Source organism: Lepus europaeus, chromosome 6, assembly GCF_033115175.1.
Source record: "Lepus europaeus isolate LE1 chromosome 6, mLepTim1.pri, whole genome shotgun sequence".
Taxonomy (NCBI): Eukaryota; Metazoa; Chordata; class Mammalia; order Lagomorpha; family Leporidae; genus Lepus; species Lepus europaeus.
In genome coordinates, this window is record NC_084832.1 from 3,529,633 (window position 1) to 3,550,339 (window position 20,707).

General features: G+C 52.6%; 1 protein-coding gene across 1 annotated transcript in view; it reads right to left on the minus strand.

The window, feature by feature from the left end:
- Nucleotides 1-8,447: 8,447 nt before the first annotated feature.
- Nucleotides 8,448-20,707, minus strand: part of MYO16 (myosin XVI) — a 514,229-nt gene continuing 501,969 nt past the window's right edge. Inside the window, exon 34 of the mRNA XM_062195254.1 lies at nt 8,448-9,539. Within this exon, the coding sequence (XP_062051238.1) occupies nt 9,312-9,539 (228 nt within the window). The 3' untranslated portion in view covers nt 8,448-9,311. The remainder of the gene's footprint in view (nt 9,540-20,707) is intronic.

Here is a 20,707-nt window from a genome sequence, read left to right on the forward strand (position 1 = left end):
TACCTGCCACGCCACAGCGCCGGCCCCCACCCAGAGAGCTTGCATCCTGTATGATTCCTGGTTTTCAGAATGTGTGTGAGCAACTTCAGATAATGCAGAACCCTCTCTGCTGACCACAGCGAGCCCTGGTGAATAAGGGGGTTGCCTTCATTCTGCTGATTTCGTTGCCATCACGGAAGTGCACCAAGTAGAGCTGTGACACGCACCATGCTGCGGGCAAGCATGGCGAGGTGATGCATCATTGGATCCCTCTGTCTATAGCTTGGACCTCCTTCAGAAAGCTGGGCCCATATTTTCAACTCCTTGGAGACCATCTCACACAAATTCCTGAATTATCCCAACATAGGCAGGTTCCAAAGAGAAAGTGGGCCCCCTATGGTGCAGAGCTCTGTTCCTCCCTAGGTGGGATGCGATGAGTTGGAAATCTGCTCCCTCAGTCTCTGTTAGGGAAGAAGCAAGGTTTCCTGTTTCTCAGGAATCAGCCTACCAGAGGGTGGGAGGAGGGGCAGGGGTCCTGCACCTGCCCTGGCTGCCTGCTGGGGTTCCTGGGATGCCCTCTTCTTGGTTCCCTCCCTGGTCCCCAGGGAGGATTCCCGCACCTCGGCTTGCTTAGCCCTTTCTAGGGTCCCGGGCAGTTTTCCCAGACTTGATTCCTGCTGGTATTCCCACCAGCCTGGCAGGAATGGCAGACTTCCTGAAGTTCCCCTCCTCAAACCGCTCGGTGGACTCAGAGCTTGTGCTGAACCCCAGCCTGCGCTCCCCATCCTTGGCTTGCTGCTTGCGGGGTCTGGCAGGAGGGGCTGCCCAGGTGGTGGCTCCCCGGCTCTCTAGTCAGGGTCGTGACAGTGGCTGGGGTGTCTGTTATAGCTTACCTGGTCCCCAGGAACTTGTTCTACTTGAGACAAAGCATGAGGCAGGCGAACAAACGGAGAAGGCGATTTTTAGGAGCTGTCCGCTGGATCCGTTAAGTTTCCACCTTGGCCGTGCCATTCCATCTAGGGAGTGGGGAAGACGGCTTGGGACCTCTGCGCGATGCTTTCTTCCGCTGCAGAACAACGCGGGTGGAGAAATCTTTAAGCAGCCGTGTGCACTGCGGCTGGTGCCTGGCAGGCAGAGGGAGGCTTGTGATTCAGTGCGGACTTGTGGGGTGGTGGAAGGAATTTCGTGCCTTGTATGCGTTGAACGCAAGGGCTGTGCGGGGACATTCGGTTGGGACCCTTTCTGCTTCCACTGGGACGCTGAAATGATGCTGAAGGGATGCTACAGCCAGTGACACAGCAGCCCCGCCCCGCTCACAGGGATCAAACCCACGTCTCTTGGGTCCTAGGGAAGATGGAGGCGGCGGTGCAGAGGATCCGCAAGAGAAGTGGGGAAACTCCATGAACGGGTTTCTTGGGCCACACCTTATACCCCACCCATCCTCACCATGGGCAGAAGGGGTGTGGCCTACCGAGAGGGCGCTGCACCGAGGAGGCAGAGAACCAACGCCTGGCCCTTGACCGGCACCACTGGGAGCTGCTGGTGGGAGCCTCCTGGAGAAGCGTGGAAGCCTGGAGCCTCCTTTTCTGCACATGGGGCCCGAGAGCAGCTCTGGGGGACTCCGCCTGCCTTGCTGGGGCTCGGCCCAGCCTCCTGGGGCTCTGCCCCCTGCGGGGGCTCTGCCCAACCTCCTGGGGCTCCACCTGCCCTGCGGGGGGGGGGGGGGCTCTGCCCGCCCTCCCGGGACTCCGCCCACCCTCCTGGGGCAAGTGCTGAGTTGGCTTCTCCAACACAGTGACCTCCTAAGCTGGCCTTTTTTTTGTTGTTGTTAAGATTTATTTATTTATTCGAAAGACAGAGTTACAGAGAGGCAGAGAGAGAGGTATCTTCCATCCATTGGTTCACTCCCCAGATGGCCGCTATGGCCGGAGCTGTGCCAACCTGAAGCCAGGAGCCAGGAGCTTCTTCTGGGTCTCCCACGTGGGTGCAGGGGCCCAAGGACTTGGACCATCTTCTACTGCTTTCCCAGGGCATAGCAGAGAGTTGGATCGGAAGTGGAGCAGCCAGGACTAGAACTGGCGCCCATATGGGATGCTGGCTATGCAGGTGGCGGCTTTACCCACTACGCCACAGCACCAGCCCCCCACGCTGGTCTTCTCACACAATCCTGTGGAACTCTGACTCTGCTCCGGGGCAACACCATGCTGCTGGCCACGGGTCCGCACTGCAGGGCCCGGGTGATGGTGGAGGGGACCTCATAGAGGGTCTCCTCCTGAAGCCAGGGACTTGGGGAGGAGTCCAGCAGCCCGGGGAACAGAGGGGCAGCTGTCTGTCTTGGGCGTGGAGCAGGACTCTCCAGGTCTCCCCACCCCTTGCAGCCGAGTGACAGCTGTCCTGTCTCCCATGCCCCTCCCATCCATCACTCTGCACTGGCCTTGGGGGCTGGTGGAATGAAGACTTCTAAGGGACCTTTGGGAAAGAGTGGGCCAGTGGCTGCTGATGTCAGGGCGGTGGCAGGCTCGTGGCCCTGGGCACCTCTGAACCCAGAAGGAAACACAAAGTAGACTAAGCAGTTGTGGCTAGGAGCTCCCTGCCTCACATGGTGTGGCTGACGCTAGCTAGCCCATTCCTGACCCAGCAGTCTGCCTCCCCTCCCATTCACAGAGCAGGGCCACCTCGCCCAGCTTCCCTCCAGGAGGACGTGGGCCCACGACTGAGCCGCAGCCGACAGAAGGGGGCGGTAGAGATGGAGCCACTCCAGGCCGGCTGTGACTGTCCCGCGGAGTGATGTTGGTGCTCCAGTCCCCAGCCGCTGGCGAAGTGGGGATCACCCTGAAGCCAAAGGGGCTACGGGGCACTAAATGGGAGGGTGCTGGGTCTCCTAGTGACTGCGTGTGGAGCCAACCAGCACTCAGGGGGCAGCAGGGGAACGGAAATGCAGGCTTCATAGGCTGAGCCGCTGGATCCTGTGGTTGTCCATCAAGGCAGCCAGCCTACTTGAGTAACAGACACGGGCAGGGCTAGACTCAGACAAGAAAGTGGCTCCTGGGGCCAAATGCCAGTGTCAGGAGTTCCTGGGGGGAGATGTGGCCGCTTGTCTCCGTGGGCAAACTTCTGTCTCATGACTACTGTGTGTTACGTCTCTGTGGGGTGCACCCTCCTCGGCGAGGACAAAAGATACCAAGTTTGGTACTGTGGTGTAATACATTAAGCCTCCACCTGCAGCACCAGCAGCCCAAATGGGTGCTGGTTTAAGTCCTGGCTGTTTTTCTTCCGATCCAGCTCCCTGCTAATGCACCTGGGAAAGCAGCAGAAGATGGTCCAAGTGCTTGAGCCCCTGCACCTGCATGGGAGACCCGGAAGAAGTTCCTGGCTCCCGGCTTTGGATCAGCTCAGCCCTTGTGGCCATTTGGGGAGTGAACCAGAGGATGGAAGATCTCTCTCTCTCTCTCTCTCTCTCTCTCTCTCTGTAACTCTGCCTCTCAAATAAATAAATTAAAAAAAAATAGAAATTGAGTCACAAATATTTTTATTTTAAAAAAAGTTTCCAAACCCAAGGGATTGACGATACTTTGCCAACTGCAAAATACAGTTATAATTTTCTGAAGAACTGCTTTCCCGGCAATTCGTATGTATCTATGAACGAGCAACAACAACAAAAAAAGTGTCTGGAAAGTTAGTTTTGCAACATGACAACCACTCGTTTTGGTCAACAGCACCGTTGAGGGGCAGCCACGGGGCCTCTGTTGGCTGCACCTGCTCTCCCTGTTGTCACACTCGAGCTTGGCTGACTTCGGCTCCTTAGATCCCCAGACGTAGGTTTGGAGACAAAGCCTCTTCTTCAGAGGGGGACAGAATTTACCATTCTTCTCCTAGTTGCTTTAGATCATGGACCCTCAGCCCCTTTGTTGAAATTTTAAAAGAAGATCAAAACCTCCAGTCGAATTTGGTTTTATTGCAGTTTTCTTTAGAGCTTTGATTCCCCCCTTGGAATGCCACAATCCTTTCGTTCTCTTTCATTTTTCTTTAGACTTGGGACACCAAACGGTGACATCAGGAAAATGTCATCTGCGTGCACTGGCCAGCCTCCCTTTGAAGCACACGCGCTCCCTGGGGCCACGGGACAAGGCCAGCCCGCAGAGAGGCTGAGCGGCTGTGGATGGTTAACTCAAAGGCAGACAGCAGCACGTTCGAGGCATTCCTACTACGGAGCACAATGGAAACGAATGCACGGATGTATTCCTCTCTAATTATTTCCTTATGCGAAGACCTCAAGATTTTCTCCATTGTCATGATCCAGCAGATGACATAAAATCCAGATTACGCTGTGCGGATGTCGGAAAGTGACATTTAAAATCTAAATGCCTTTCTAAAGGCCTGGAGAATGATCTGAGGAATTCCTGCAGGGGATGGGGTTGTACCGCGGGGCTCTGGTAAGACGCACCCTTTGAAAAATGCCATCTTTTAAAGTTTGCAAAGCATCCCAGATTTTAGAGAAACTTGCAGATCACAATTATGGAACAGCACAGGGGTCTTCAGTCCTTGGGTCCAGTGTACAACCACAAAGGTCACTGTCCCCAGCCTGTGTCATGTGTGCTCCAGCCCTGTGCCACCTGCTGTGGGCACCGTGTCGGGCAGAACATTGCTGGTTGCAGAACGAGCTTCATAAAGTCACTGCTGGTGAGTAAGATGTAAAGGAGGAAGACTGGGGGTGGAGACTCTATTTTTAGCTTTTTGGATGCAGTGTTACTGTTTTGGGAAACGCTGAGCATTGTAGAGAGCTTGCCATTCCACAGTAAATAGAAATATAATTGCTTTCAGCTTCATTTTATGGATTTTTATGTGCAGCTAAAAACAATTTGAAAAATGTAATGAAATGACTCTAAACATTTACTTGGAATACAGTTTCTCCCTCAGCTAATTTAAGGATGTTTTCTGTTGAGAGTTTCCTGATGAGGATTAAAATAGAAATCAATTCCACTAACTTCTCACGGAAGAAATACATTTTAGAAGTGGGGGCCGGGGTGGGCGCTGTTCGTGTCCCACTGTAGATGCTCTCTTGTGCGTCCTGCCTGTCCTGTGAGCTGAGCTTCCTGTGACAGCTGGCTGGACATGGACAGCTAAGGACTTTTAACAGCAATGGAGAGGTTCTCTCTCCTTCTAGAAGAATCCTATGGACTACATAACACACATTGTGTCCAAGTTGCATAATGCTTACATTTGGAGTCCATCATAAATCCAAGATTGTAATTGGCTGTTTTCACTGAGTAACGTACACACAATTCTACTAAATTAGATACCATTATTTAAGAATCGTAATGATGTATCCCTCCACCCTAGAAAACACATTTGAAATCATTTTAACCCACTATAAACATTTTATCGTTTTTAGAGCTCTCTCATAAATAACCTTCTACAAAAGCAACAGCACTGGGCAGTGTTTGAACAGAGGGTAATAATTCATACCAATTATATTGCTAAACATAAGGCTGCATGCCCGATCATATATCGTAATTCATACCTTATGGCCTGGTGGCAGTTAAAATACTATCCTTGTTTCGCAAACATTCACAATTGTGGGAAGCTTGCCTGTGTGGAACAATAAGCAGTGCTTAATTATTGAGAATAGTATCTGTTTAATTTTCTCGACGAGGGTAACACCACCCGAGGGTCACCTGAGGGTACCATTCATCCACAAAGAGTCTTGTACTTTATCTCAAATCGCCACTAGTGAGACTGTGACTCCTACCACAGACCCTCCTGCCGTGGACTCTCTGCTGACGGCCCTACCACGCAAGTGGAGCAGGTGCAATCAGATGGTGCTAACGTAGCGATGAGGCTGCAGGAGATGTTGTTTAAATAATCCACAAGGCGTGGCCTTCTAACATCAGAAGGTGGACAAACCTCTGGTGAGGAGTGAGGAAAGCACAGATAATGCTTCATGATGCTCTGGTTCCCTAGCCGGTGACAGTTACAACACTGCACAAGCCCCACTGGGCACAGGAGCATGGCGAGGACCCTTACCGGACTTGGGACCCCTCACTTCATGGACAATCTCCTGAGAGTGGCTTTGCCACATAGCTTCTTGCAACTATGTCTCTGGAAAAGACTTGATTTGAAGCTTTGAGATACAGTCTGATACACTGAGTTGACAATCTCTGCGTATCAAGTTAAAGTGGCATGGCCACTGGGGTCACAAAGACGAGGGTTCCTGGATGAGGGACTACTTGAGGTCCTGAGCTCACTGCACTGTCAGTGGGCAGATGACGTCAACACCTTGTAGGCAGCTGGCAGGGCTGCCTACGGACTCAACTGCATTCCCTCGAAACACAAGTGCACGCCTAAGCTGGAACCCCATGGTGTTTCTAGAACAATGGGAGGTGCTCCGGTCGTGAGCCTGGAGTCCTCCCAGTAGGACTGGTGTCCTTATAAGAAGAGACCCCACAGAGCTTGCTTGCTGTCTGTCTTCTCTCTGCTGCGTGAGGACAGAACGATGAGTTGCTCTCTGCAAACCAGGCAGTGGGGCCGTCACGGACACGAGGTCCGGGAGCCTAAGTGTGGGCTTCTCAGCCTCCCCACCTGGAAAGGCGATACTCACTGTGTAAGCTCCCCAGCCTATGGAGATTTTTAAAAATCAATTAAAACAGTGAGTTTCGGGACTGCTATGTGCTGAGCACCTGGCGAAATCACACCAGGTGCTTCAGTGGAGCCTGGACACAGGCCCTCGCGAGATGTCTACGTCAGGAGTCATCTGCCACACCGGTCTAAATAAATAAGTGTGGTGCAGTGGGTCGAACTGGATCTCCAGTGACGCGGGCATCCCAATGAGCACCAGCTCCGGGCCCGGCTGCTCCACTGCCAATCTCTGCTAATGCTCCTGGGAAAGCCAGCAGGGGGTGGCACGAGTGCGTGGCCCCCTGCCATCCACGTGGGAGACCCCGATGGAGTTCCAAGCGCCTGGCTTCAGCCTGGCCGAGCTGGGCCATTGTGGTCAACCGGGGAGTGAACCAACAGATAGATAGAAGATCTGCCTCTCCCTCTCTCTTCTAATTCATTCATTCATTTATTCAAGTAAATAAATAAATAAATAAACTATCTTTATAAAAAATGTGTTGTGGAGGATGCAACTCCAGCTTTTTACACAACCAAGAACACAAAGTGCCTACAACACGCGAGGCAGGGCTCAGAGAGCCGTGGGGCTGAGGGACGCCGGCTCTCCTGTGGCTCCTGGTCGGGTTTAGGAAGTCAGAGGGAGAGCCTGGGGAGAAGCAGGCGGGGCGAGCAGGCAGAACGCCTCCTGTGGTGGCTGGACGGCAGCAGTGATATAGAGAGCATGTATTGACCATGTTCCTATCTCACTGACCCAAGGACATAGCTCTCACATGCAAACCACGCACTCCAGAGCCCGTGCCTCAACCCCCTCCCGTACCAGCTCACTGGGCCCCCACTGCAGGCACCATCTGCCCGATCCACTGGTCCCAGCACTGGGGAGCGACCCCCAGAGACAGCTTCTATCCCCGAGAACCCACTGCTGTTGGTCACGCCTGTTCTCTCTGCTCCTTCTGTGGCAGCGACAGCTCTCTGGCTTCTTCCTGCCACCTGGCCAGCCCTAGGCCTCCTCCATGCGCCCCCTCCCACTCCAAATGGCACGGTATGATTGCTTCTCTTGTGATTTCTGAATACGACCAACTACCTTTCTCATAGCAGCTGCCTCTGGGTCTGTTGGTTTCACCATAGCTGAATAAACATAAGCTTGTGTGGAAAGCAGGGCTCTGGAACCTGACGTTGCACAATGCAGCCAGGCGGCACCTGTCACGGTGGGTGGGAGGGATCACCTCACCGCCTGTGCTCATCTGAGCAGAGAGCACGCGTGTCCCAGGAAGACCATAGCAATAACAAACAAGGAGACCCATAGGAGAGTGTGCTTGTACCCTTTTATTGGCACATTCGATTTTCAAAGGCTGGTACGAAGGGAATGTTTGAAGTGGCAAGACATGGTGGTCTGGGACCACTGCTCCCAGTGTGCCGACAGCCGGGGGGACCGCATCCATGCGTGAGGAGGGCCGAGGGCACGCAGCAAGTCAGTCATGCAGTGGACACTGGGAGGGAGACTGCTTTGTGATGCAGAGTCTCCGTGGATTTGTCCCGTGTCAGCCCCTCGGTGCACGTGAGCCTTGGCTGCCACCAGCTATGGATCTGGAGCCCTAAGTGTGCAAGCGAGTGCTGTAGGCGCTCCTGGAGCCACGCAGAAGTGGGGAGGTGACATCTAACGAGGTGCGCACGGGCCACCCCCGAGAACAGGAGCACAGGGCACGGGCAGGGACCACGGCCTCCTGACCCACGGCAGAATCTAAAGCAGGGAGCTCCGTCCGAGCTCTCGCAGGGGTGGACACCGGCAAAGCTGGTGAAGAAGATGGTCGTGACAGGTTTATGTATGATGAGTTCAAAAGAAGGGGGTGGAGAGAAAGAAAGATCTAGAAAGGATGTTTTAAAATCTATATTTCGAGGCAAGGAGCACCACCAATTGCATAAAGTTATAAAATACAGTAATAAACACATCAAGAGTGGTCAGGAGACACAAATGCCTACACAGAAGTAAAATGTTTGTCCACGTTCTGGACTGTATTAAAACCCTCGGACATACGCGGCCATTGTTGCTGATTTCTGTAAAAATGCACAGGGCGTGCGCGTGGGTCGCTCCATGCCCACCTCTGTCTTCCCTTCTCGCTCCTCAAACACTCTGTTCCCAGCGTCTCTCTTGCCACCGATGGGTGGCATGGCCTGAAGACGTGGAACCTAAAACTCAGAGTGCATCACCACAAAACGGGTAGGAAACACCACACACACACACACACGGATGGACTCACACATGCTCTCATGTGCACACACACATGGTTGGATGTACACACGCTCTCATGTGCACACACATGCACACACACGGATGGACTCACACATGCTCTCGAGTGTGCACACACACATGGATGGATGTACACACGCTCTCATGTGCACACACACGGATGATGTACACACGCTCTCATGTGCACACACATGCACACACACGGATGGACTCACACAGTTTCACGAGTGCACACACACGGATGGACTCACACACGCTCTCATGTGTGCACACACACAGATGGATGCACACACGCTCTCACGTGCACATACACACATGCACACACACACGGGAAACCTCATGTGTTCAGCGCCAGGGTCCTGTGCTTTGTTGTGGAAATGGCTGGAGGCAGCCCCGGTGTGCACGAGAGCACCGTCTGGCGTCGCGGTGCGGCGTGGCTGGGCCGTGGGGCTCTGTGCGTGGCGGTGCGGCCACGTCAGATGGTGCTGTCCCAGAGCTCGGAGGGCAGCCTGTGGCAGGGGCCCCCTTCTGGCTTCTTCACAAGGGTGGGCTTCTTGCAGGGCGGCGGGGGAGGCGCCCTGGGCTCGGCGGGGTGCAGGATCTGCTGCCACTCCTCCGCTTCCTCACAGAGCTTCCGCCTCCAGTCCAGCAGCTCCTGCAGGGCCACGCTCTCGTTCTCCGAGAGCCGCAGCTGGTGGATGACCTGCGGGAGGGAGACGGAGGAGAGCAGCAGTGAGTGCGGCGTGCAGCAGAAACACCGGGGAGCAGGGGCCCTGCTGGGGGCCCAGAACGGGCTCTCTACAGAGCTCCAGGTGGGACAGCCCCTGGGGAACCCCTGAATGAAGACCAGTGGAACCGGACGCCAAGGACAGCCCCCTCATCCCATCAGTGCACACACAAGTGTTCCCAAGCAGTGAGCGCTGGAAGACAGCCACTGCGACAAGGAGCTGCTCACCCACCGGTGGAGGACCGGCTGGAGGACCAGCTGAGCCCGAGAAGGCCTGAACCCTTGTCAGTTTTCTCGAAGGCACCTGAGCCCAGACCACACCGGCTGCATCCCATCGCTCCCTGCAGCTGTGAGGGGAGAAAGAGCTCCCCTTGACTTCAGCAGGGCACGGCAGGACAAGGAGCTGGGCAGCTGTGGCCGGGAGAAGGGGACACTGCAGACGCCCACTCATGACGTGAGTATGCTGAGTTAAAAATGAGACCGTGCAGTCAGAATGGGATGCTGGGGAGAACCGAGCGGAAACGACGTAGTGCGTGCCACTCCTGCAGCATCAGGGGCTTTGTCCTGGTACCACGGCCCCCCCTGAACACAGGATAAAATGAAACCAAGCAGAACTCAGTGGCGAGGGTCCTGCACAGACAGCAGCACCTAGAGGGCAGCAAGGTTTCTTAGCGCCCCAGCCCTGGTTCTAAAATCAACAACAAAGCCCTCTATTTTCCCAAGGAAGAGGAGTTCCAAGGCTTCAATCAAGGGGAGGGTATTAACAAGACACAGAAGCCACGGAGGTCATGGAGGTCAATCTATCTTTGGAGGCCATAGCTCCATCTCTGGCTGCTTATCAGCCAAAGGAGTCTCCCAAGTTGAGTTTCTAGGCAACCAAAAAAAAAAAAAAAAAACAACCACCGAATAAGCATGGATGTGGCAGAGCATACACCCGGCGAGCCCCAGGCACTGATGGAGAGGGAGCATCGAGGCAGTGTGGAAGCCGGCCCTGGGAGGATGCAGGCATGAGAGACTGGAGGGGATGGACAGAGGCTGGAGGGGCTGGGTGGCTTCTCCCGGAGGTGGGATGAGCCGAGAGGACGCCTGCCAGGGAGGACTTGTAGAACACAGCTACTTAGTGCGTGCTCTGGGTGCCAAGTGCGCATGACATTCTTCTCTGAACACCTGGCAAACAGCAGCCCACGTGCTGCTCTTAAGCAGGTGCTGCCATTGGCAGGGGAGGAAACCAAGGTGCAGAGAGGCCAGGGAACTGGCCCAAAGAACCGAGGAAAGGGGAGGAAGCAGGCAGTCTGGCCCCATCCATGTCTGCAGCCATGGCCCCGCCCTGCACAACCTTCCTTCACAGGTGCTGGGCCCCTCTGCCCTGTGTTGTCTAACGGGAATTCCTGCGGGGTCTGGGTGTCTCCCCACAGGTGTTCTAGTTCTTGTAGCATCCTTCACCAGTGCGTGCTGTGCTGACGGCTTGTAGATGCGTGGAGGGGAACCTCCCTGTCCACGGGCCCAGGCACCCGTTCGGCTGCTTGCAGCACTCTCTGAAAAATAATGTTGCTAGGCTCATCCTTAGGAGACGGCATGAGACTGACGGACAAGCACCTCATCCTTAGGAGACGGCACATGACTGACGGACAAGCACCTCATCCTTAGGAGACGGCACGTGACTGACGGACAAGCACCTCATCCTTAGGAGACGGCACATGACTGATGGACAAGTGCCTCAACCAGCTCAACCGATGTCTCCAAAGGTACACTGAGCTGTCATTTCTTCAGGCAGAAAAACATGAGAGCCATGCAATAGAAAACAAAGCCAGAGGGGCCAGTGCTGTGGCCTCACAGGCAAAGCCGCCACCTGTAGTGCTGGCATTCCATATGGGCACGGGTTCAATTCCCAGCTGCTCCACTTCTGATCCAGCTCTGTGCTACAGCCTGGGAAAGCAGTAGAAGATGGCCCAGGTCCTCGGGCCCCTGAACCCATGTGGGAGACCCGGAAGAAGTTCCTGGCTCCTGGCTTTGGATTGGCCCAGCTCTGGCCATTGTGGCCATCTGGGGAGTGAACCAGTGGATGGAAGACACCCCCCCCCCCGCCTCTTCTTCTCTCTCTGTGTAACTCTGATTTTCAAATAAATAAATAAATAAATAAATCTTAAAAAACAAAAAGAAGGCCGGCGCCGCGGCTCACTAGGCTAATCCTCCGCCTTGCGGCGCCGGCACACCGGGTTCTAGTCCTGGTCGGGGCACCGATCCTGTCCCGGTTGCCCCTCTTCCAGGCCAGCTCTCTGCTGTGGCCAGGGAGTGCAGTGGAGGATGGCCCAAGTCCTTGGGCCCTGCACCCCATGGGAGACCAGGAGAAGCACCTGGCTCCTGCCATCGGATCAGCGCGGTGCGCCGGCCGCAGCGCGCTACCGCGGCGGCCATTGGAGGGTGAACCAACGGCAAAAGGAAGACCTTTCTCTCTGTCTCTCTCTCACTATCCACTCTGCCTGTCAAAAAAAAAAAAAAAAAACAAAACAAAACAAAAACAAAAAAAAAAACAAAAAGAAAGCAAAGCCCACTTCCACTCCTGCACAGGAAATCACAGTTGGTGGCAGGCTCCTGTTTCATCACAAATAACAAGAGAAAGAGGGTCAGCTGCAGAAATAACGTCAGAGGGCTCTGTCAGGCTGAGAACGCTCCGGATGGCGCGAGGTTTTCCGTGCTGACTGGTGATGACTGGCTGCCTCCTTCTAGGGAGACTTGCCAGTTCTGAGCTCTTCGGCAGACATGGAGGCCTCTGGGGGTGGGGGCACAGGCAAGGAGATCGTGAGGTGCTTCCCAGCTACACAGGGCTCCAGATACAAAAGGAAACCTGAGGTTCCCTAAATGCACAGCCATTTCCCACAAGGGACACTGGTTAAGCACTGCAGGGTGACTGGTGCCTTAGCAGAGTGACATCTCCCCCCAGCTAAGCAAACGCTGGACAGGGGCCATGATGGCCTCCAGCCCATGGCCAGCCCCAACTTCAAGGCACTTGCAGACTTGACACACTGTGGTCCTGCGGCTGTTGGTGGCGCTGGGGCCGGAGGGTGTGGAGCCAGGTGTGAGGGAGCTCTCAGCGCCGAGGGACGAAGCCCTGAGCAGCCATCACCAGAGCACAGGTGGTCCAGGGGCTCTGGACGAGATACAGAGGCGGCCCAGCTCTTAGCCCAGCTCTGCTCTGACATGACTGAGCCCCTCCCAGAGCTACGCACCCTCGGTCACCACCCCCTGAGCGATCACTACCCCAGGGGCCCCCAAAGTTCACAGACAATGTGCAAAAAAACCCCCCAAAACCAAAAAACTGTATGCATGGGTTTCAAATACACCAAAACTAATTTCATTTTTTCCCCAGGGATTTTTAAAAGTACCTTTGTATATAGAAAGAAACAACAAAATCTTACCAAAAGTCAAAAGAGAGAATATTCACGGATGATCCAGATCTTGGAGTTAACAGATAAAGACTTTAAAATAGCCGGCGCCGCGGCTCACTAGGCTAATCCTCCGCCTTGCGGCGCCGGCACACCAGGTTCTAGTCCCGGTCGGGGTGCCAGATCCTGTCCCGGTTGCCCCTCTTCCAGGCCAGCTCTCTGCTGTGGCCAGGGAGTGCAGTGGAGGATGGCCCAAGTCCTTGGGCCCTGCACCTGCATGGGAGACCAGGAGAAGCACCTGGCTCCTGCCATCGGATCAGCACGGTGCGCCGGTCACAGCGCGCCAACTGCGGCGGCCATTGGAGGGTGAACCAACAGCAAAAGGAAGACCTTTCTCTCTGTCTCTCTCTCACTGTCCACTCTGCCTGTCAAAAATTAAAAAAAAAAAAGACTTTAAAATGCCTTGGATGATGGGACGGGCATTTGGCCGAGCAGTTGAGACACCCTTGTCCCACACTGGAGTATCTGGTCCCTACTCCAGCTTCTGACTCCAGCTTCCTGCTAACACGGAGACAGCAAGTGGCCCTCTGCCACCCGTACGGGAGGACTTGGGATGAGTTCTTGGCTCCTGGATTTTGCTGGGCCCAACCCCATCCCATTGCGCGCATTTGGGGAGTGATGCAGTGGACAGGAGTTGTCTGTCTCTGTGAGTCTCAAATACATAAGCACCTATGATTCGGCGTTTAAGACAATAGAGAAAATGCCAAATAGAAGAGATATCACAATAACCATACAACAGGTGCACTGGACGTCGAGGAGAGAGAAAGAATACGGCGAAGCAATATTCAGAGGTATTTCCAGAGCTGGGGACAGCATCAACACACGTCCACAAGCCCAGCGTGTCAGACAGAAGATAAACACCAGCCCTGTGCTGGCATCAACAAGAAGCCAAGGCTAGATCATATTCAAAGTGCCACAGGCCAACCACAGAAAACAGCTTTAAAAATGCAGGAGAAAAAGTCGCGTTCCAGTCGAAGGCGCTGCAGAGTGACTGGCAACTTCTCGAGAGAAACACCAAGAGCAGGAAACAGCAAACGACAGGTTAAATTCTCGAAAGAGAACACGTCAGCCAACACTGCTGAACTCAATAAAAAAATGACAGTGAAAACAATGTTTTTGGACAAAGAAGTAAAATGAAGGACTTTGTCATCATGAAGTTTTTCTAGGATGACTGAAAATAATGCCAAATGGAAAAATGGACATAATTTCTTTAAAGAACCAAACTTGGAGGTATCCCGAGGAGCATGCAGGGTTACGATATATGCTGAGAGACAGACAGAGAGAGAGGGACAGAGAGATCTATCCTCTCTGCTGGTTCACTTCTCAGATGCCCACAGTGGCTGGGGCTGGGCCAGGAGGCTGGAAATCACTGTGTGTCTCCCAGGTGGGTGGCAGGGACCCAAGTGCTTGAGCCCCCACCTGCTGCCTCCTCGAGCCTGCATTACCAGGAAGCTGTAGCTGGGAGCACGGCCAGCTTCAAGCCCAGGCACTGTGATGTGGGATGGAGGTGTCCCAAGGGGCACCTTAACCATTAGGCCAAACGCCAACCCTGGAAAACGGAAAATTTCAGAAGGCATTAGGAATGCAAGAGTTAGTGAGCCCCTGGGTAAATACAAATGGTATGCTCGGAATGTCTGGAAGATTTTAAATTTTATGTAAGACAGGGATGCATGCCAGCAACCATTGCAAAAGCCAGGAGGAATTAGAGTTGAGATACCTCGAGTTTCCAGCAACATTAGCAAAGTGGAAAATTAGTAAGGATTCGGTAAGTCAAGGAGGGGTGCCTTGTTCTCTAGTGAAGCTACTTAGAGACCAGTGAGAGAACATTCAATCAGTGAGTGACAACGAGGAAAATATGAAACAATAAATAATTAACCTAAGAAAAGTACAGAAAGGGATATAAAACAGAGGGAAATCCCTACATAAAAGAGCAAAGCATAAAGGTGAGACAGACGTGTGCCTTGTGGGAGCCCCGGCCCCACTTCTGATCCAGCTTCTTGCCAGTGCACATCCCGGGAGGCAGCAGGTCACGGCTCAAGTAGCTCCCACCCACGTAGGAGACTCGGACTGAGTTCTGAACCCTGATCCAGCTCAGCTGTTGCAGGCATCTGAGGAGTGAGCTAGCATAGGGAAGACCTCTCTCTCTGTCTCTCTAATTGAAAGAAAACACATAAATAAAATTAGGAAAAAAATCCCCCGAATAGAATCCAAATATCCACCCAGCTGCTGGTGCTTTGATGGCACTGTGTCCTGAGAGTACTGAGCTTGAGCCACCACCCAGCACTGTCTCCACACGGAGCATGATATGGATCCATCCTGCGTTCTTGTGGATCCTCTTTATGACAGATCTTCACCATGACCGAGAAGGCACTGCAAGATCACCGGCCAGCCTTTCAAGAGGAATAGACATGAACTTGGAGCTGCCCCACAGAGGCACGGGGCAGGGTGCGTCTACCCCAAGACTCATGGCGGCTGATCCAAAGCAGGCTCGTCCCAAATCTCCCGAGTCACTGCTTTTCTTTTTGAAATAAATTAATAAACTCTCTACCCTTTCAAAGCTTCTCGGGGGTTACTAAAAATATCTGAATTCCCAGCTACATTACAAAAGGTGAGGCTTATGCACACAAACCATGAGAAAGTCCCTTTCTTAATGAGGCTGTCGATGCCAGGAATGATGGAGTGAGCATGAAGACGCCCACTTGGAGTCCCAGGGAGAGCTCGCGTGGTTCCTGATAAGCAGAATGTGGCTGATGCTTGCGACAACTCACTCACACCCAGGAGCAGCCCTTCACGGAGGGAGCCCGTGGAACTTCCCTGTTTTCTTTCTATCACAGTGATGGGGGACTGAGTGCAGCCTCCTAGGAATACAAGGATCCTTGCCACAGTGGCGTAAGTGAGGTGCTGAGATAGCGACATTACTGATCTTCATTTGAAACAAAGAACTGGGGGCTGGTGCTGTGGTGAAATGGGCTAAGCCTCCGCCTGACACGCCGGCATCCCATATGGGTGCTGGTTTGTGTCCTGGCTGCTGCATTTATGATCCACTTTTCTGCTGTGGCCTGGGAAAGCAGTGGAGGATGAAGTCCTTGGGCCCCTGCACCCCTGTGCAGCTCCAGGCTCCTGGTTCGGATCAGGGCAGCTCCGGCCGTTGTGGCCAATTTGGGAGTGAACCAGTGGATGGAAAACCTCTCTCTCTCTGTCTGTAACTCTACCTCTCAAATAAATAAATAAAATCTTTAAAAAAAGGAACAATTCCCAGGTTATGTCTGAAATGAAGGTAAGAATTCCGGGTAAAGACTTGTGGTGGGTGGCTCCCTCCAATGAGGGGGCACCCTTGTTAGGACCAGGCGAGGATCAGAAGCAGAGGAGAGCATCCTGGGCTCATGATGGTTAACCTGCCTTGTTCAGATCTTATTCTATGTATTAGACTGTAAAGCGTGAGAATCACACCTGTCATAGATAGTGAGAGACCTTCCACATTGTAGAATAGCAAACCACAGAACAAGGAGCTGTTTCCATGGTGGCTCTGCATTGCACAAGCGACAAGTGCACCAACAGGGACAGTGACAAGTGACAGTGACCCTAACCCTAACCCAAGCCCAAACCCTAACCCTAACCCAAACCCTAACCCTAACCCTAACCCAAACCCAAACCCAAACCATAGCCCAAACCCTAACCCTAACCCAAACCCAAACCCAAACCCTAGCCTAAACCCTAACCCAAACCTAAACCCAAACCGGAGCCCTAACCCTAACCCAAACCCAAACCGTAGCCCAAACCCTAACCCTAACCCTAACCCAAACCCTAACCCTAACCCTAACCCTAACCCTAACCCTGTGCTGTTCCCTTGTGCTGGGGAACACGCTAAGTGCCTGGCTTTTCACAGGGCTTTGTGGACATGCCACACACACACACACACACACACGTCTTCCAGGGTTACCTGGCAGAGACTCAGAGCAGGGCAAAATGCGGGAGGATCAATTTTTTTAACCATTTCCCTGGGAAAGGGGGCTTCAGTTGGAAAGGGGAAGGATGGGGTGGGTGGGCCTCAAGGGTGAGGGTGGGATGTCCCCTGGGCATCACGTAGACCGGTGGCCGGAATGCCGCTGGACACCAGATTCCACACAGCACGAGGAGGTGAGGCTGGCTCTGAGCAGGCTCCGTGTGGCTGGAGGGTCTGGGCTTTGGCACCGTGTCGTGTGGCTGCCCTGGCTCAGGAGCTTCCCCAGCTCCTGAGCAGGGGATACAGAAGCCAGGGACCTCAGGTGGCTCAGGGGGAGAGCCCTGTGAGCACGGCCCCTAGGGTCTGGCCCCCGTGAGTTCTCCGAGTGGAGAAACCCTTCCCTACACACTGCGGAGTTAGGGTTAGGGTGGCCAGGCTGAACGACGCCAAATTAAAGTTCTTCCCCACGATCTGCCACCCTGTGTGAGCACAACAGCTTTTCTTCCTTTGCTATTGAAAAGAAGTTACCAAAATACTGAGTGGCTCACTGGGATTACAACGTGAGCTAGGATCTCTGTGTCTGTATCGAGAGAGACACACACATGTGTGATTTAAGGCTAAAGAAGGCTTTTCAGGAGGCAAATGATGAAAGGTTTACGAGTTTTTTGAATTTTAGGATTAAGTAATAAAGGACATAGTGACAGATGGAGCAAATGTTAATTATTTCTCCTGAATTCCAGAGGTCTTCAAGTTCTTTGCATGACCAAATATTTTTGCATTTGTATTTTCCAGAGGTTTTTTTTTTTTTTTTTTTTTTTTGCTGTGTATCATCTGAACACCCACTTCTCAAGCTAGCACTCAAGATCTTATTCTCTGCCTTTACATTTTATTTATGGGAGGGTGAACATAAGTAAGTCTATTTATACTGTTGCAGGTTAACAACCAAAGAGCAGACGCATTTGATACGCAAATGAATTTTCTTTTTTTTTTCCTCCAGGAAAAGCAGAGTGACAGCAGGAAGTGGGGAAGTGCAAAGCCTCCCAGCCTTTGTAGCAGAAAACAAGGGAGATTTGCTGAGCCCCGGGCAGGGACCGGGAGGAAGCCCCACGTGCAGGTGGACACCGCTGATGGCCAGGGTCATGCTTCCAATGGTCGAGCCATTTCAGCCAAACACAATCTTACATCTAACACCGATTTCTGGAACTTTCTTTATTCCTTTTGTGGGCTTTTATTCTATTCAGTTTATACACTTGCTCTGGTTTTACGGCTGTTACATGAGCTAAAAGCACAGAGATTTCATGTGTGTGCGTACACATTGGATGAACTCTGCCGCAAAATAACACAAAAATGTTAAGGGTCAAGGAGAAGTTCTTCCAATTTCCAAAGAGCCATGCTATGTGAGGGGACTTTGAAGGAGTTTGTGGGAAAACAGAAATAAAAGATCAGTTTATTTTGGTAGAAAAATTGTTGAAATTTACGCATAATTTCTTACAACACACATTTTTCCGGGAACATTCTGGGACCCTCTCCTGTTCGTGGGTTTCCATTTATCTGTGGCGTGTCTGAAGCACCCTCTTATATTATGCAGTTTGGAGACGTGTTGATCTAGCCCTGAGTAGAGGTAGTCACTGCTTGAGAAATCAAGGGTGTGATCCAAAACGAATCAAGTAACATCTCACTTAGCTCTCACTTCGAGTTAGAGGACGTGCACGGACACCCGGCCCACGTTGAGGGAAGGGGGTTATTGTACCGAAGGCACATGAGACCTGCGCTGAGTGTTTGTGTTGGTTAGAACCAGGAGCAGGTGAACGCCTCCCCTCCCGCAGGCCCGGGGACAGGAACAGAGCGGGTGTCTTCAAGCCACGCCAGGTGGACCTAGGAGATGCCCTCTCGGGGCGTGCATCCAGAGAACGACTTTTCAGATACAAGGAGGCCCTGGGAGCTCAATCATGATGCTAGGCTGCTGGGAGATCACACGGGGGGTTGGTGGCCCCTCCGCCCTCGCCTGCTGTGTGCACCTCTAAACGTCAGATTGAGCTCCGACAGCCATCAGGCAGAGCGTGACGGTCACCAGGGCATCCTGCTGCCCGTGGCTCAAAGGCTCTAATAAGCTCATACTAGATCCAGAACTGTGATTTCTGCACGACATGGAGAAAACGACTCTGTTCCTGAACAGGGTTAAAGAGAGAAACAACAACCAATCAAACAGGCTTTTAGGAAAGGCCATGGGCTCTCTAGCAGTTTAAATGTCTTTGCAAACAAAATTGTTCGGAGGATCTAATGAGATGCTTGGGAATCAGTGTGTGGTTTTTATTTTTAAATTTGGCGTTCAAAGGAGACCTGACAGAGCTTGGGGGTCGCTTGTGATCCTGCGATGAGAGAGCCACAGTGCACGGGGAGCTGGGGAAATCCGAGCCTTGGAAAGAGATCAACAGACAGATTCCCTTTCAGAAACCGCAAGGGCAGTGTTGGCGGAGCCGCCCCCTTCCTCCCCCCCCCCCCCCCCGGTGGCTGTGCCAAAGAGAGGCTGTGGTCCTCATCTCTGCGCTCCTGTCTGTTTAGACCACGTACACCGCCACGACAGGGCGGCCACACGCCCGCACCACTTTCTCCCACTCTTCGGGGTCACGTTGCAGGTGCAACAGATACGTCTGCTGTGCACATGGGAAGTACACGTCAGCCCTGCCAGTGCGAGGGACACACAAGGACCAGTTTCCAGACCCATTTCCCTACAGGCGGGAGACTCTTCCTCCAGCCAACCCCTTCCCGTCATCAGGATGTCAAACGATTCCTTCCTAGAAACCATTGTCGCCAGAGCTCAGCAGCACTGCCCATGCATTCTGGCGATGGCTGCCCCACGACCCAGCACGGGCAGCAGGGGCTTCCTTCTGACCTGAGAGGACCTGATGTCCACAAGTTCTAGGTGGGAATCCAGCTTCCATGTCCCAACACAGACTGCAACGTGTTTCCTGTCTTCCAACATCTAGGATATGAAGACAGAGCTCCACTCAGTGACTTAAGGACTGATCTCATGTGAGATCTTCCTTGAACGCGCAGCCTTTGTAAGTAGTTCACTTATTTGCAGGGGTCCAAAACACTGAACCTCTATAACCTAGAGGAAAAATGCAACATGAGCTGGAGGCTTAGTGAGGTTTATGGTTTATGGATCTACTCATTTTGTATAATTCTTTATTGTGCCTTTAATAGAGTTCTATGAGCTGAACTAACTAGAAATGAGATATAAATTCATGTGGACACGAATTTCTATGGGTTATACTAATACATATAAAGTAGTAGATAGCTGCTGATTTTTATCTTGTCTTTCTCTTCAAGGATAAAAATAATCTTTGTTAAATAATTCATATGTGAAATCATGTTGCTGCTCATTTGTCACAGAATTGATTTTTCTATTGACTATTCACCCGCAGGTGAAAAGAGGCATTTACTGACATTTATGGAAATTAAAAGAAGGCAGTGTCTTGGCTGACAGAAGAGTGAACATTAGTGTTTAAGATGCAAATTTCATTACCACTAGGTGCTAACAAGACACTGGAGGGAACAGGCCTTAAAAGAAGAGTTTGGAAACCACAGTGGGTAAAACTGAGCTCTACCGAAATAAATCCTGAAAATGTGGCAGAAAATAGATGACTCAGCGCCATGCTTGTGAAGGGACTGTACATGTCTGTACCGCTAAAATACCGGGAACACCATCCGAAAGTGAACATAGCACTTGCGGCTTAGCCTGGGAAGCGCTGTTC